This window comes from Oryza sativa, chromosome 6, assembly GCF_034140825.1.
Source record: "Oryza sativa Japonica Group chromosome 6, ASM3414082v1".
NCBI classification, from domain to species: Eukaryota; Viridiplantae; Streptophyta; class Magnoliopsida; order Poales; family Poaceae; genus Oryza; species Oryza sativa.
The window spans coordinates 2,836,127-2,853,765 of NC_089040.1; the positions used below are offsets into that span (position 1 = coordinate 2,836,127).

Genomic DNA, 17,639 nt, shown 5'->3' on the forward strand with positions numbered 1-17,639 from the left:
CCGATCCCATGTCACCGACACGTATTTTAATGTATCACTCCGTATTAAATTTTAATGTATAACATTGTCCCTCCGTATTTTAATGTATCACTCCGTATTAAATTTTAATATATAACATCGTTGACTTCCGTATTTTAATGTATAACGTCGTTGACTTCTGTATTTTGATTAACGTTTGACCATTCATCTTATTTAAAAATTTTATGTAATTATCATTTATTTTATTATGACTTAATTTGTCATCAAATATTCTTTAAACATAACATAAATATTACAATTTTATGTAATTATTATTTATTTTATTATGACTTAATTTGTCATCGAATATTCTTTAAACATAACATAAATATTTTCATATTTTAAAAATATTTAAATAAGATAAATAGTCATCTACAGCGTACGGAGGGAGTAATAATTTCGAAGCTTCAATTTGATTTGTAGGGCTTTACCCTCTCCGAAGAGAAGGAACCCTTCCAGAAATTCTCAGTGGCCCGGAAGGGCCAAAGAGGGGGTTTGGAAATAGTTTTCAACCAGCAATTGACGCGCCTCGGTATTACCTCACTAGCTGCGTCATTGCCCCAAGCGCAAAGATGCCTTCTCCCGTTCGCCCACCTCCCCTCTTTATACCCGCGCCCCTCCTGCACAGCTCGCTAGACAACCGAGGTGGTACTAAACCAAGCAGAACACGCGGAGATCGAAAAGACCAATCAAGCACGAGGCCAACCGCCATTCGCACGGGCCGATTTGTGGGCCGTACGGGCCGCCTCGTTCGGCCCAATATAAAAGGCAAAAGGTAAGCAACAAATCCGTTCAGGCCCAATCTCAGGCTCTGTTCAGCTGATGCGGTAAAAAAAACTCACTTTTCGAATTTTTAAACGGTCTATTTTTTCTGAAAATATTTTATACGATAGTTGATTTAAAAAATTATATTAATCTATTTTAAAATTTTAAATACTTAATTAACAATACACTAATAGCTATATACTATCTCGTTTTTTTTCCGAAGTGATGACAAAATTCCTCCGGTCTTCTCTGCTCGCACCGCTCCGCACGCCAACGCAGTTAAATCTGAAAAGGATTTGCAGGTTGAAATGGCAGCTATTACGTATAATGCAGGTTTGGACAACTTCCCCATCATCAGTTTTCCATTATCAGATTTCTTCTCACTTGTATAATGATTCGTTTACAGAGAGCATCTTGCGTGCTTCAAGTTTCACCCCAACCATAATTCTTCGGAACAAGTTAATAATTTACTGCACATCTGAACAATGTTCCATGGTTCTTGAACATTACCGCAATATAGACATATCACATTAGATGTGAAAAAAAATTATAGCATTCCAAGAGATGCCTACCATAAACAGCAAGCAAACAGCAGTAACATAAATATAATGACGATAACCTGCTAGAGGAGATCTATTCTCGGCATTTTAATTTGGACAGGAAGAGCTGAGCATCACTTGCCATAGATATACTAATATTATTTACTAATCCATCTCACTAGCCATAGATAGATTACTGACATTATTGAGTAATAATTAATCCATCTGCACATAATAGATCAGTAGCCTTCTGCCTCACTTCACAGCCTTGCCATTGGAAGCGACTTTGTCTTCAACCTTGGGGTTGGGAGGCGGCCCATCGAAAAACTTGGATGCTCTCTCTTCTTCCATCTTTGCGTCCTCCACATCTTTCTTGCTGAGGAAACTTGGCTGGTTGGTTGAGGAGAGAAGTCTTGCCCACATCCTATCAGTAATTGAAACTTTGTTCTGCTTCTCTGTGATCCTCTGAAAATTTTAGTGATAAGACAGTAATCAGTATGGAGAGCAGTGGAGCAGAGTTTTTTTTTTTTTGTATTAACAGAAAGTTTAACTGCCCTATAGCGAATGACTTACGTAAAACGGGATATAGCAATGCCGACCATTTACTTGGCCAACAGTGAAACCAGTGTATCCAGCCATGGCTCCATGAACCACACTGTGTGCCAACAGTGTGCAATACACATTGTCAGATGCATTGCTAGGAATGGCACGTATCATGTATGTAGGATCTGCAATAGAAGCATAAGATCTGAGATTTTGTTACAGTGAAATCAAGCAAAGCTTGGGATGCTAAAAGTAGAATAAAAGAGGCGACTGACCTATATACTTGAGATTTATAGTAGTCTTGATTTTCTTGAAATGCTCCTGAATTTACAAATAGAACATTGATAACAAAATAACTTTAATTTGGCAAGCTTTAGACAAGAGAGAAATACAGAGGCATATAGCAAATGTTGTAAGAAAATAAGTTTAATTTGGTCATTGATAACAAAATAACGAAATGAACCAAGTATACTAAGTATAAGAAAAGCTACTTCACTAGTAATTCAAGTCAGTAACCAGTCCAATAAATAGACAGTAGAGTAGAGATTGATGGGAGATGTAAAACAATGTTCAAGAGTCTTACTTTTATCTTTTGAGATAACCAAAGACCAACATCAAGAAGAATCGAATTGCCTGAAGCATCTTTCCCCATTGATTCCTTTGTTTCATTAATAAGTTTCTGCCCTGCACCCTCCGCAACAACGATAACCATATGACCATTCTCCTTCAGACGCTTTTCCAAATATCTAAAAAGGCCACCTTCACCTTCCAGATAGAAAGGTGACTCTGGAATCAAGCAACAATCCTGACAAAATATAAAAAAAGTTTCTCACCTCAATTGGAGAAAATTAAACCCCTTTTTTTTTAGTAAAATCACAGAAATGATATATATAAATGTTTTCAGCTTGACAGAGATGTGAACATACCACGTCTCTGCTGGCTAGAGTAGCATAGTGTGCAATAAAACCTGCATCAGTGAAACACAGCAAAGTTATAAATGTAGTATCGTATTGCACAAAGGAATAGATATGTGGACAAAGTTTCACTCTCGCTCTAGATTCTGGAAATTACTACAGAACATATGTGTGCGCAGCTTATCTAGTTCATGATTACATTATCTCAGTGTACTACATCCAGAAACATGGAATTGAGCCAAGTATAGCCCAAGATGTGGAACTCGCAAAATCCAATAAGCTCGCACATGTCATATTTACTACTTGCAAGTAGCCATAGCAGAATAATACATGCATCCCTATTCTCGCATATAAATTCAAAAAGATTGTTAGGCAAATGCTTTACTGGAATTCCATTGTAATAACAGAAATAGATATAAGAGTTGCATAGACTCACCAAAATTTCTTAGAAAGGTCTTTTCAGAATAAAGATATTAGCATAGAAACTATTGTGCTGAATTGACCTAAGTATATGATGGGCTAATAATGTTTCATTCCAGCACGACATATCACTGTGGCCAAGAAACATACCACTGTGTCGACCCATTAGCTTTACGAGGCCTATACCATTCTCGGCGCTTCCAGCTTCTACATGAGCAGCATTTATTGCACGTTGGGCCTCCTCAACTGCAGTGTCGAAACCAAATGATCTGTCAATTACCTGCACATAGGGTAGAAACAAATTATGCATATACACCATAATTCATACCCTAATGTCAATATAATGTGAAAAAGATCATTACTGGTATATCATTATCAATCGTCTTTGGAATGCCAGCAACAGCAACCTTGAGACCACGTCTTCTAATCTCCTGTAAAAAGAGTCCAATCATAGTCACATTTACAAACATGTTACTAAAAAAAAGGGGGAATACAGTTGATCGACTTTCAATTATTATACCATTTGGTTAAGAGGATGAGTTCTAAAGGATATACTGCGTCCATTTTATTTATAATGAAATACCCTACCAACCCTTGGGAGTAAAAACTATAATTTGATCATGTTGAACACTTCGAGATGATATATAATCATGCTTACTTCAAAAATCACTCCTGCACCCCTTTGAGTACCATCACCACCAATTACATAAACCTGGACAATGCACAAACTTGTAACCAACGCTGAATGTAAGATGTTTCAGTTAGGTAGAAGAATCTTCATACTATCTGTAAATTGATTCATAAAACAGTGTCTGAAAAGTAATAAAATGGCATCCATTTCCTTTACCTGATTTATACCACGATCCTGGATGCTGTCAACAATCTTCATGGTGTCATGGCCTCCACGTGATGTCCCAAGAACAGTTCCACCCCTTTTGTGAATGTCGTTTACACTCTTTGGACTCAAGTCAATGGTGTTACAAGCATAGAAACCTCTATACCCACCCTGTGAAAAACACAGAAAACAAAATTAGAGGAAGACAGTGCTCCAATATTACATTTTAATTTTCTTAGCTTTTGTAATGTCATTGATCCTTTTTCCATATGACCCTTAATCACACATATAAAAAAACATTGCAGCACACCAGCAATTTTAAAGTTGAAGAATTCGTTTTGGCAGTATTCAGGATGTTATATTGAGTATAGAGATTTGTGCAAAACAAATTGCCCATTGTTCATACATTCTCTTCAATAAGAATTCATTGCCAAATGCAAATGCAAATACGGGTGTGATGCACCTCCCTGAATTGGTTGATGCGACTGGAAAAATATAAAGAAGTCCAAAATGGCATGAATGATACTTCAGGAATAAAGTAATTTTCAGAACTAGAAGGAAATATGATCGCCTGCATACTGTATATGGACTTTGTGATGCAGTGCAATGACTTGCCTGAATTCCAAGTACCCTACTGACACCATACATGTCATATAAGCCACATACAATTTCCCTAATGACAGTGTTCAGTCCAGGGCACAGTCCTCCACATGTGACAATGCATGCATGGACCTCATCCGATTCAAAAAACACCTGACCAGGAATAATATGAAGTGAGAAAAAAAGAATAGTTTTTTTCCAACTTATTTGTGTTAGTATATGAATACAATGTTATATACCCTCTGTCGAGGCCCAGCACGACGGAAGTGGTTGCCTCTAGGGCCATCCTTGTGAACAATGGCCTGCATTGAACAATCATAATCATTGGATCAAAATGAATAATTTGCATAACTACAAGCATTGACTCAAAGGAATGGAACATGAGCTCGCTGCAAATTTATCAAGAATTCACCTTCTGGCAGACAGTGTCATCTGGGTTTACAAAGTATTGCCTGCAAACGGGATATTTCGAGTCAAATTAACACACACATGAGAAACGCCGAAAAGGAGAAATGGATTGAAAAAATCAACTTGGCAGGTTCAGTCTTACTTCACAACCGAGTATGCCGGGTTATCTTGCAGTGGATTTGAGTATGTCTGCATCAAACAACAGACAATGGCCATCATAATCACAGCGAAATAGAATCGAAGACTCAACATTTATCACAAGGCCAATGTGACTAATCATCACGTATCACCTACAACTACCTCATCAAATTAAAAGCACACAGAAATAAAACAAATTTAACGGAGTTCAACTGCCCTCTCTAAAAAGGAGAGGCTTTTCCAAAGCCATCACTATTCCAATCCCCAAAAGTGCCCACGGCCGTATATCCGTACGCACAAACATAACTGACGAACAAATTGGTTTACTTTCGAATAAACAAATAACAAAAGTTAACCGCAACTTTGGATTGGACAGAATCCTAATCGGATCGCACATTCCCACACATTCGCGCATGCGCACACGAACCATGGATCTAGCGCCGCGGCAATCCCTCCCTTCCCCTCCCCTCCCAACCCCAATCCCCAGATCGATCCAACGCAGAGGAGGAGACGGCCGGCAAGCGGCGGAGACTCACCGGTAGATCGGGGAGGTAGTCGCACACATGCGGCACGTCCTCGAGCACGTACCCGCCATCCCCGGTCACCAGCTTCACCTCGGGCTTCGCCGCCGCCGCCGCCCCCGCGTCACCCGCCGCCTCCCCACGCTGCCGCTGCATCGTCGTCCCCTCCACGTGCACGACCCGCGGCGTGTCACGTCGGTCGAGGAGGTGGTGCAGGTGGTCCCTCGGGCTCGGCACGTCGATCGGCCCCGGCGCGCTCCGCCTGCCGGATTCCGCGGCCTCACTGGCGGAGGCGGAGGCGGTTGGAGGCGACGCCATGGGGGCCTCGGTGTGCGGGCGCCATCTCGGATCGGGTTCGTTTCGGTTTTTCTTTCGCTGCGAGTGGGGCGGCAGCGGCGACGGATGGATGGCGACGGTGGCGCGTGACGACGACGACGAGGAGGGTGACGGTGACGGCGACGGCGGAGGGGAGGAGAGCGAACGGATGGACGAATGGTGACGACGACGCGGGGGTGGTGGTGGTGGAGGGAGGAGGAGAAGAGGAGATGGGGGGACGGAGGAAACGGAGGAAGCGGAGGTATTGGAGGATCGTCCGCCACTTGTGGTGGGAGTGGGCCCCACGCTGCCACTTGGGCTTTCTATGCTTTGAGATTCGTGCTCGATGCCTTTGGCCTGAGACCCTTCGCATTGCTCCTACGTGGCGTTTGCCTTCATCAGTCCACGTAGGACAGCTGATTGGCGTGTAGGAGAAAAGAGGTGGAGCCCGCATCTTTGGAAGAAAACTCGCGTCCAACTGGAGTCCTCGGTTTCTCAGATCTACGAGTGGGGACCACTGGCAAAATGGACTGTACACACCAAACCGTGCTACTCTTTCCGTCGCATAATATAAAAGATTTTAAAGGGATGCAACACTGCATTGTCCAAAACTGGACATAGAGAGTATATCGGAGAGATGCGACAGGTTTTTTTTATCTAAATTTGTAATACTAATATATATTAGATCATTTCAAAATCACTTATATTATGTGACAAATAAAATACTATATCGGAGAGGGAAGGTGCAGCCCCTCTGATGTGGGGGCTGAAATGCAAAAGAAATTTTAGGTCCCACCATAGATAACCTACATTGTGAATAGTGTCTTTGGAGTGTTTTATCCTACGTGTCACCTTTAGGTTTTTTCTAGTCAGGTCTTGCACTGCTCTTGGCCAGTTGCCCTGATCACAGCTCACAAGTGGGCTGGATCGAGGCTGCCACATGGGCCGTTATGCTTTGAGAATCGTGCTGTCTTCCGACCTACTCCCTACGTCAAAAAAAAAACAAATCATGAGTTTCCGTGTCCAACATTTAACTGTCCGTCTTATATGAAATTTTTTTATAATTAGTATTTTCATTGTTGTTAGATGATAAAACGTGATTAATACTTTATGCGTGACTTATCTTTTTAATTTTTTTATAATTTTTCAAATAAAACGGACGGTCAAACGTTGGACATGGATTGGTACGGAGCGAGTACGTGGACGGACGGAGCAGTGCCACAAGTGGGCTTGGGCCAAGGCTGCCACTTTGGGCCTTTATGCTTTGAGATGCGTGCTCGATGCCATCATCCCACGTGGACGATGTAGGTGGCACCATATGTCCATATGCTGCTCTACTGTAGTACCCCGAATTCCCCAACTCGAAGACCAGTTTTTTTTTTTCTTGTTCATCGGATTCCTTTGCGTTTGCAGGGGAGGGAGAAGGGAGAATCGGCCATGGCCGTAGTAGAGGCGGCCGGAGGAAGGCGCGGGGTGGCGGCGGGGGAGCGGAGGAAGGCGAAGGCGAAGGAGGCGGCGGTGGGCGCCATGGCGAGGGCTCTGTTCTACCCGACGCTGCTGTACAACGTGGTGCGGAGCAAGGTCCAGGCCGAGTTCCGGTGGTGGGACGAGGTCGATCAGGTGAGCTGTAGTTGTTGTCGGCAACTGCCCGCGATGCTGCTTAGTTCTTCCTGTCCAACGCGTATCAACTGATTCTCATGATTACGAACATACTAGCATTGTTGGCTTGTTGCGAGTTGGAGTTGTTCTTGCCCAGTTTACCCCAGATGTAACTATATGTATGCGAATGTTGCAGGGACCTGAGTAGCACTCCAAGGTCCTGAATTCAAATCTCTAGGAACGAATTTTAGATTGGGTTATTTGAGGGCTAAGTTTCCTATTCGATAGGCTAAGTTCCTAATTTAAAAAGGCTGCATATATCCAATTGGACATAGAGTTACGGTGAATGTAGAGTTATGGTGTTGATACCTCGCAAGAAAGAAGTTGTTGCTCTTCTTAGCAGACATTTCAGTGTGTTATATATCTGCCTCCTAACTGATGACTATAAGGATTGAGAAGTATCAGTCTAATATTTGTCAATATTGTCCTCTTTCCAGTTCATTTTGCTTGGAGCTGTTCCATTCCGTAGGGATGTTCCTCGGTTGCAGAAGCTTGGGGTGTATGGTGTCATAACCCTGAATGAACCATTTGAGACTTTGGTGCCATCGTCGATGTATCAGGCAAGCTGTTAACAAGATTTTTATTTTTCTCTCTTTTGTGTAAGAAGATTAATGCCATCTCTGAAAGTTCAGACTTTAGCACTAAAATGTTTCATGAAAACTTCTGGTGACAGAGTCTGATGAAAGGTTGTTGGCTTACTGCAAATTCAGTTATGTTCAATTGGAAGTTTCTTATGACACGGAATGCTCCTCTGCTGAAATTTTCAGTCTCGTGGGATTGATCACCTTGTTATTCCTACAAGAGATTATATGTTTGCTCCCTCACTTGTGGATATTAGTCGAGCTGTTGATTTCATACATAGTAAGTGAGCAATAGATTAGCCCAATGTGAAACTTTTAACTAGCCATTTAATTAGTTGATCATCCTAGAATTAGTGGATGACTTGTTGACCATTCAGGTTTTCTATTGTCAACCTCTTTTTTAAATTTAAATATGACATCTCTGAATATTTCTTATTAGGAAATGCATCTTGTGGGAGGATGACATACATCCATTGCAAAGCTGGAAGGGGCAGGAGTACAACTATTGTCTTGTGTTATCTGGTAGTCCTAATTACCCATCTTTTGGTGATTGAACTGAGAAGTTCAGATCCATAATGAGAATAAAGTCATCACATACTACTTATTTGGAAATAATTTCACATTGATGTTTTAGTGTAATCCATGCATTTTGTTAAATGATCCATTTCACCAGGTGAAATACAAGAATATGACGCCTTCTACAGCTTTTGAGCATGTGCGGTCTAAAAGGGCTCGAGTGTTGCTGACTCGTTCTCAATGGAGGGTACTAAAAGGATATCCTAACTCACCTTTTCCATATCTTAAATTTTCAATGCACTGCATTAACGAGATTTATTTTTGTTGAATGGGTGAGAGGTCCATTGCACTAACAAATATGCTGTATCTCACTTTCCGATTGTTTCTTCATAAGATTTGATAAGTTACATGCATTATCTCCTCACGCCGTATATTTTTAGTGGACATTGCCAAGAAAGTGATTAGTGGCATACTGTAAACTAACTGAGAGAGCATATATCGCATTCTTATTTAGCATCTTTTTCTGTCATTTGGGATGACATGCAGGCACCTTCATCTAGGAAATAAAGCTTGCATAAAGTATATAGAGTACAAATATTGTTGTTGTTACTCTTACTGTCCTACAACTTGAATCTTGAATTAGGACCTTAACTACGAGCTAGTTTTATATTTTATTATCATGTAAACATGACAATCATATTTGCGGAGCAATGCTGCTATCTGCAAGCTGCTTGGATTATGACATTTAGCTACTTTTGCTCTGGCGTTGCACCAAATTTTATTGTGGACCAAATGGATTCTCCATGGGCCCAAATCTAGCCTGTTCCTTAGCAAAAGAGTAAAGATGATTTATGCTGTCATGTGGGAAACCCCCTATCAGTGCCAACATGGGGCCATGAACACTACAGCCATCGCACAAGCCAGGCCAGTGCTGCCTGAGGGCTGGTTGTCTTCCCTGTGCATTGCCATTCAGTTAGGACTTTGTGAGTTGGACATACATTAAATTATAAGAGATTGGTTGAGTGTAAAGTGTACTTCAGTTTAAAAGGTGTTGGATTCTTTATCTTCCTCGATCTGTTAAGAGAGAGCAGGGGGTTATCTCTATCTTCCCTTCTCTCGTGTATGGCTGAGCTCACAGCTCTACTGATGATACTCTGTGCTTATGATTGCCTTAATTAGGTGCCACTGCCAAAACACAGGGGGTCCCGGATATCTATTTGGTGTATCTCTCATTCCCTTATGGCACATGGCATGTGCATTATTATTTACTCTCCAGCAATGTGTTACTGAGAACTTCACAAAATTGTAGTTCCTGGAATGACAATTTCTTTCTCTGGTTTATACTTTAGTGTTGTCCTCTTGGAATAAATCAGCTTACATTCTTGGTGGCTTTGATCCTTGTAGGTGGTTCAAGATTTCAGCAAGAAGAATGCAGAAGCAGAACTTCCCACAGTCACAAGCCACTCAGCAGCAGCATCTCCAGCAGGGAATGTGGTATCGGTAACAGAAGCAGATTTGGAGAGCTCTGAAGTAACAGCAGCTAATATTCCTGATATTACAGAGCATGCCAGCTTGTCTTCTCACAAGACTACCCCAACCAAGCCAATGACAAATATGCTCTCATGTTTGATTCCATCTCTGAAGTGACTCCTCTCTAGCTGAGCATCAATAATCCAAGACTCTGAGGCATATGCATGTACCTCAACACCGGTTTAGCCGAAATGGTGTCTCGCAGGGGAAGGAATTCAGTTGCGTTGCCATCGTTCTAAATGTATATAGCTGCCCATATTCATCCTATTTGTTATGTATGTATGTGCCTATTATCAATTCAAGATTGTTTGTTCCTTGCTTCAAGATTTGCTAGGGTAAATTTCAAAAATCAGGGCATGAGTTTTTTTAAGCAGAATGTTTCAAAAATTTGAGCCAAAATAGCTGCAGGCCAGTTGACATTATGTTGAATTAGTACTGTACAAATGCATTGCAAATACATAGTCGAATTTGCATTCCTGATTGCCAGTTGAAACGATATGGAGCTAAGTAGCTAACAACTTTAATTTAGCATACAAATTTTCTTCTCAGGAGATGGCAATCCCGATTGAACTGCAAAATCGGTACTTCAATTCTGCAAGTTTCACTTGTCATTCCAGTTACCTAAATTCAGATCACCCTGATGGGATCTGAAGATAAAAGAAACCAATTGTACACAAAAGAGCAGATCTGGTTAGTACTTGTAACGAAACCACCAAAAGCAAGTTCTCGAAAAGAAAAGAATAACACCATAAGAAAAAAAAACAAAATAAAGAAGAATAAGAAGAAAAGAGATGCTCTTTTTTCACGATAGCCACCTCTCTGGGAGTGGGACACCAATACACCATGTTCTCAGTTCTTCCATTCAATTATTTAATCTTATAATACGCAATGCTTTTATATTATTATGATATGATAAGATCCTTCTATTTGTAAAATATTTAGGATACAAAAGTTTCTCTTCATATAATTTCACCAGTAATTGTAAAGTAACAACAAATATCTTTGCTATATCAAATGCACACGGTTCATGGACCCACCTCTTTAGTTAACATGTTGTTCGTGGTTACCGCCACTTTTAACCGAAACGCATATCACTACATATCCAATATAGATGGTATTATTGTGTTGCTTTTTAAAACTAAAAATATTATAATTCGTATTTATTGAACTTGAATGAAACCCACACTACCAATAACTATACTAAATCTTGCTATATTCACACCGGTAACCGCTAGCTACCTTGTGAAAAACAGCCCCCCTCTACGAACAAGTCAACACAAAGTAAAAAAAAAAATAAATCTACTAACCACGCTTTGAATCCATCCATGCAAAAAAGTATTCCCACCGTCCCAAATTAGAGGGCGTCCTCTTTTTAATAAAAATCAAACTCAGTAACTTTTGACTAACAATCATACTAATCATATCTATGCTAAGTATTACGCATGTTATATTATTAGATTCATATTCTAAAGTACTTTAACGTGATGATAATTTCATATTCGTTAGAACCAACATTAAATAAATTAATAGTCAAAATATGTCACTAAAGACCATGTAAAAAAAGTATAAACCTCGTAATTTGGGATGGAGGGAGTATAATGTTTCGCTATACTCACATTGCTATCAAATAGTTATTACTTCCTCCGTTTTATACTCCCTCCGTTTTTTAATAGATGACGCCGTTGACTTTTTCTCACATGTTTGACCATTCGTCTTATTCAAAAAAATTACGTAATTATAATTTATTTTGTTATGAGTTGTTTTATCACTCATAGTACTTTAAGTGTGATTTATATCTTATACATTTGCATAAAATTTTTGAATAAGACGAATGGTCAAACATGTGAGAAAAAGTCAACGGCGTCATCTATTAAAAAACGGAGGTAGTATTATAAGACTTTTTAACATTGCCCACATTCATATATATGTTAATAAATCTCATTAACATCTATATGAATGTGAGCATCTGAAACGGAGGTAGTACTCCACAAAATAAATTCCTTATATTTTTTCCACTATTAAAAACATAATAAATAAATAAAAATATACTGAAAATAAAAAAAAGGAAAAAAAAAGTAGGGTTCCACCTCACCCTCACCCGTAGTCGCCCACACGCAAACGATATATTCCCCCTCTCCCCCCCTTCCTCCAGCCGTCAAAGACAACGCGTGCGATCCAAGCAGACCGAGTCGACGAAGCAGCGAAGCAAAGCAGCAGCAGCAGCGAGCGAGCGCGCGCGGCCGCCGCCGGTGAGGCGAAGATGTCGTGGCAGGCGTACGTCGACGACCACCTGATGTGCGAGATTGACGGCAACCACCTCACCGCCGCCGCCATCGTCGGCCACGACGGCAGCGTCTGGGCGCAGTCCCCCAACTTCCCGCAGGTAATCCCATCTCCTCTCCTCTCCCCGTCTCGTTTCCATCTGCTACTTGTTTCGTTCGTGGGCGTGGGCGTGGTGTTAGATCTGCCCACGCGCGGATCTAAAGGCCCGCGATCCCGATCGGGCGCGGGCTGGGATCCGGATCTTGGCTGATGATGATCTAGGTGTGGATCTTGTACGCTTATGGTGTTGTTTCCGCCGCGCTTTCGCTTGATAGGAAGGGATCTTTGTAGGAGGGGAATATTTCTGCTGTGGATAGGAGATGTGTTTTTGAGTTTGAGTTGAACCAATGGTGGAATCGCCGGTTGAAATAGCAAGATCAAATTCATTGCCATGCTACTGTTATCTGTTGTGGGAGGTGTATACTAGCGATTGCTATCTGTTGTGGGAGGGAAATACTAGCTGTGAATAGGAGATACGTTTTGATTTTGAGTTGAATTAATGGTGGAATCGCCGGTGGGAACAGTAAGATCGAGTTCATTGGTGGGAGGGAAACTGGGAAACACCGAGGCGTTTTGAATTTGGGTTGAATTAATGGTGGAATCGCCGGTGGAAATAGCAAGATCGAGTTCATTGGCACGCAGATGTTATACCGTTCTGGTGAGGATTTAGTCTTCGATTCTAGAGAATTTCTTTAGTCCAGGGAATTCGAAGTCATACTACTAGCTGCATAGGAACTTATCATTTGTTATATGTGAATACCATGAAAACAATATCATTGATGGAATAGCTGCTTAAGGTTAGCTAAAGCATATTGGATATGTTTGTGTGGATCGTGGTGCTTAGAATGCTACACTATTTGGAATATTTCTTTGAGGGTGACATACTTCTCTGATGTACTAAGTGCGTATTTTATGTAATCATGTAGCTGTCTTGTGAAGTGCCTTTTTATATCGCATAGCTTTGTCCCCATCCTTTTGACCATTTGTAGCAGATCCAACATTACCGTAGATCTTACTTGACAGGCATATTATATGATTTTGTGGTGACGATAATAGCTATCTTGTTGCAATAGCGAGTGACTGAATTTACAACAGAGGTCTAATGTAGCGTGTCTTTGAATTCCATTAGAAGAATTTTTCACTTGAAAATTCTGTATAGATACTCCTATTCTGCCTTCTAAATTTTTCTTGTTTTCTGCATCTGGCGCTTTGTTGCAGTACAAGCCTGAGGAGATTACTGGCATCATGAAGGACTTTGATGAACCCGGCAGTCTCGCACCAACTGGTCTTTTCCTTGGGGGCACAAAATACATGGTGATCCAAGGTGAACCAGGGGTTGTCATCCGAGGAAAGAAGGTAAAGTTTTGTTTTTCAAATGAAACGTGTGTGATATCAGCAATGTTTTATGACTGTACTAGTTTTGACAGATTAACTGAATTCTTTATGTGTTTCTTTTTATGGCTCATATGAAGTTATGAACATGGTAAATGATATCGTTCCTATTTTAATCCTTAGGGAAGGTGTTATACCATGTTACCTCATTTATGAAAGCATGTTGCATCTAATTAAATGTTAAATAACGAAACGACTGCTGGTTTATTCCTTAGTAGAGGAGTTATACTTGTATGCTAGGTTACCTCATTAATGAAAGCTTCTGATGAATACCTTGCTTTAGGGTGTCATTACTCATGGTCTGGTATACGTAGTCTGGAATCTAGAAGTTGACTTTATACAACTGCTAGGCAGGATTAATAGTCCTTGGCATGTATAGTCCTTATATTCATGTTGCTCAAAAAAATTCATTATGAAGTTGCAATAAAAGTTCTGCTTTCACTAGCACCATGTTGATTGCATCTTTGATTTGATGAGCAGTGGAGGTTGGATTATTTTTTTCCCTGTCTTTTCTCTAGCTGTCAATAACTCACAGGCTGCAGTCGTTAACTAGTCGAATAGACATTGAATGTTTAACGGAGAGTACCATTTATTAGTGGTTAAACTACTAGATTATTGCTGGTAAATATCTGTGGCAATTTCATACTATTTTGTTTGGGTATCCCTGCTCTGAATACTGTTTAACTAATGCAGAATGCATTTGTCGCAAGTTGCATGATTTTGTATGAAATTCCTATAACACTACAGAAACCTGTGGAATGCTTTTCAATTTGTTTCTCTGTTTATTTTCCATTTTTTAAAAAAAAAAATTTGGTCTATAACTCCCATCTGCATGTTTCTTACAGGGCACTGGAGGCATATGTGTCAAGAAGACTGGCCTGTCGTTGATTCTTGGAATCTATGATGAGCCGATGACCCCAGGCCAGTGCAACATGATTGTGGAGAGGCTTGGCGATTATCTGATCGAGCAGGGTTGCTAAGTCCTCAATATGCTATTTTGGTCATTTGGGACTAAGTTTACTCCCTATTTGGTTCAGTAATGTGAGCTTGCATCTGCTTGCGTATCACATGATATGGAGTGAATAATTTAGCTCCGGTTTGTTGGTTGGTGAACGTGTTGAAAAATATTTACCTGTGGTTTATGTTTGGCATCGTGTCGTATCAAACTCAGCTGTCCATTCACTGAGTTCTGTACATTTACCTGGTCATGGTACCTGTGGGTTCTGCTTTATGAAGATGATTGCATTTTATTGATGTGCTTGGGTTGGCATGTGTCTCTGTTTTCATGTTGGGATTTTTAATTCTATCACTTACCATGATCCTGGTTCTATGCTTTAACCATGCTAATGCAGTCTCCTGATCATGAAAAATATGTATGGTTAGAGATAAGGTCGGTGCCATCTAAAATTTTTGTGAAGGCGATGTTTTCAATTTTTTGCATGCAAAGCAGATGAATGGTCTAACCCTGTTACTGTCCCTGTGGGAGTTCAGCATGTGAGGATATGAGATGATGAATAATTTGTCGTTATAGATAAGACTAATAGAGCAATCAGTTTAAAGAAAAACCATAGCCAGTCAATATCATTTGTTTAGCGAATTTGTCTTGTACCGGGTTCTTGGTCTAGCATGCTAGTTTGGATGTGTTGACCAGGGTTTATGGAACCTTTGGACACCGAAACCCACATACAATGGTTTTGTCGATAGCCACGATCGCCACTCGCTTATTTATAAGAATTGGTGAAATTTTGATGAATCTAACTGGAAATTTGAATTTCAGTATTGACTTTTTATGACTTGATCAGTGTACGGTTCCTCAATTCGTATTGGCATGGTAAATTTAGTGCCTCAAAATAGGACCCCACCTAATATGGTTTTAACCTGGTGCCTATAAATATTATGCACACTTAAGTGCTTGCTTTCGATACAAATATTGCACACTAGTCCCAAAGAACGGGTGTTGGATAGCGTTGTTTTCCTGCTTTGTGTAAAGTTCTGGTAGTTTGGCGCTGATCCTTAGAGTTTGGTTATCGTTGTTGGGCTCTTATCTCTGGGCTCTTATCGCCCTGATCAAAGTTAGCTGGTGTTTTGAGTAGAGTTTGTTTTTGCTCTTATCTCTGGTCTTTTTGCTGGCCCCTGTTGGCTTTTGCTTCACTGGTAGTTTGATCTCCGTTGTACGCTGCTGTTCCCAGCTGGAACACTGCCTATGCGGCTTTCAATTAAAAGCCGAGTCTCTGCCCTTTTCTCTAAAAAACAAATATTGCACACACAAAGAGTATATTTTCGATAAAAATTCAGCTTGCATTCGATACAAATATTATACACACACCAGTACACTTTCGATAAAAATTCAGCGAGTATAAAAAATTGTCAACGATCTTACAGCAGTGGGGTTGGGAAAATAAGAAAAGTTAAGCCCGGTGATTCTGTGAAAAGAAACGGATTTCAAATTCCTTCTTTTTATGCCATCTTTCGAGTGTGCGCATGCATAACGCTAGAAAAAAACGTTAGGGATGTTTTTTCTGACTTGTTTCACAATGATACGAAACTGAGACTGCCTAGCCTGCTCAATCTAGGCAGGCATCTGTATATCGGTAGGGAAAAAATAGTTTATGGGGATGTTTCTTTCACTTGGTTTCACAATAATACGAGATGAGAGGGTTTTATCAAACCGTTTAGGGATGAGTTACCACGTGAGGTATATTATGGTTTAAAAAATTGAAAGTGTAACCATAATAACCGTGTGATAACCGTACGTCTTATAGACCCCTATCTAGTCACAACAGTGGTATCGTTGTGTAGGGGTGGGCTGGCAAAAAGACCAAAACCGAAAAAATTCAACACAAAGAAAATGTTCAGCTCTCACGACTTTGAACTCAAATTTCAAGCTTCCGATTCAAATCAGCGCCCCAAAACGGGTGGTGCTCTTATGAATTCAATCGTGCAACCGAAACATACTTGATTTCAGTGCAGAGTTTTCAGCTCACACAATGATGACGCCGAGTGCTGACTAGGGCTCCCCAAAACGCTTTAGATGAGATTACTCTCACCTCATGGTTTAACGGTTATCGTGGTAATTGCGTGGCTACCGTAAAAACCGTGCGATTACCACGAGGTATACCGTGATTTCAAAAACTGAAAAGGTTACCGCGCTGATAACCGTGTGATAACCACATGATCAGGGGTGAAGCTATAATGGAATGGAGGGAGACTGAAAGGTACCACTTGCTTTATTTACTCTAGTTTGAATCGAGTTTAAATTTATATGAATATTTAAGTTTATATTTATAGGGTACACATCCAGTGAAAATAGATCGATTACCGGCATTCCCGTACTACTCTAGGCCTCTAGCTCCGCCCCTACGCACGGTTTTGTAAAAGGGTAAACTGGTGCCGACATCCCGCGCAGCACCCGTCGAGGCGTCGAACCGCCCACGCGTCCCCTTTGCTGATGTGCTCGCCTGCGCTTTGACCACCGCTTCGTCCCCTTCTACAGCCTCTCGCTAAGCTAATTATCACCATTCAAAGCAAGCGAAGCCGCTAAACCACACCTACTAACCACGCAATTAGACAAAACAAATCACACTCGCTTCGCTAATCGCTATTCGCTAACTAACCACCACCTC

General features: G+C 40.8%; 3 protein-coding genes and 1 non-coding gene across 4 annotated transcripts; 2 read left to right on the forward strand and 2 right to left on the reverse strand.

The window, feature by feature from the left end:
- Positions 1-441: 441 nt before the first annotated feature.
- Positions 442-592, reverse strand: LOC112939490 (U4 spliceosomal RNA). Its single transcript, XR_003243203.1, has one exon. It is a non-coding gene; the product is annotated as a U4 spliceosomal RNA (small nuclear RNA).
- A 684-nt stretch (positions 593-1,276) lies between these two features.
- LOC4340153 (ATP-dependent 6-phosphofructokinase 3) lies at positions 1,277-6,248 on the reverse strand. The gene is made up of 14 exons (XM_015786994.3): positions 5,717-6,248; positions 5,185-5,231; positions 5,047-5,086; positions 4,874-4,936; positions 4,650-4,787; positions 4,047-4,205; positions 3,858-3,911; positions 3,562-3,630; positions 3,350-3,479; positions 2,792-2,832; positions 2,449-2,670; positions 2,141-2,186; positions 1,896-2,050; positions 1,277-1,787 (listed from the first exon to the last, which is right to left on the reverse strand). Exons 1-14 carry the CDS (start codon positions 6,017-6,019, stop codon positions 1,578-1,580), a joined length of 1,677 nt encoding a protein of 558 aa, XP_015642480.1. The 5' UTR covers positions 6,020-6,248; the 3' UTR covers positions 1,277-1,577.
- Positions 6,249-7,365: 1,117 nt separating this feature from the next.
- On the forward strand, positions 7,366-10,626 carry LOC4340154 (phosphatidylglycerophosphate phosphatase PTPMT2). Its single transcript, XM_015786996.3, has 6 exons — positions 7,366-7,636; positions 8,113-8,235; positions 8,443-8,536; positions 8,696-8,778; positions 8,930-9,019; positions 10,177-10,626. Exons 1-6 carry the CDS (start codon positions 7,454-7,456, stop codon positions 10,417-10,419), a joined length of 816 nt encoding a protein of 271 aa, XP_015642482.1. The 5' UTR covers positions 7,366-7,453; the 3' UTR covers positions 10,420-10,626.
- A 1,829-nt stretch (positions 10,627-12,455) lies between these two features.
- On the forward strand, positions 12,456-15,290 carry LOC4340155 (profilin LP04-like). The gene is made up of 3 exons (NM_001402742.1): positions 12,456-12,685; positions 13,843-13,980; positions 14,862-15,290. Exons 1-3 carry the CDS (start codon positions 12,563-12,565, stop codon positions 14,994-14,996), a joined length of 396 nt encoding a protein of 131 aa, NP_001389671.1. The 5' UTR covers positions 12,456-12,562; the 3' UTR covers positions 14,997-15,290.
- The last annotated feature ends 2,349 nt before the right edge of the window (positions 15,291-17,639 follow it).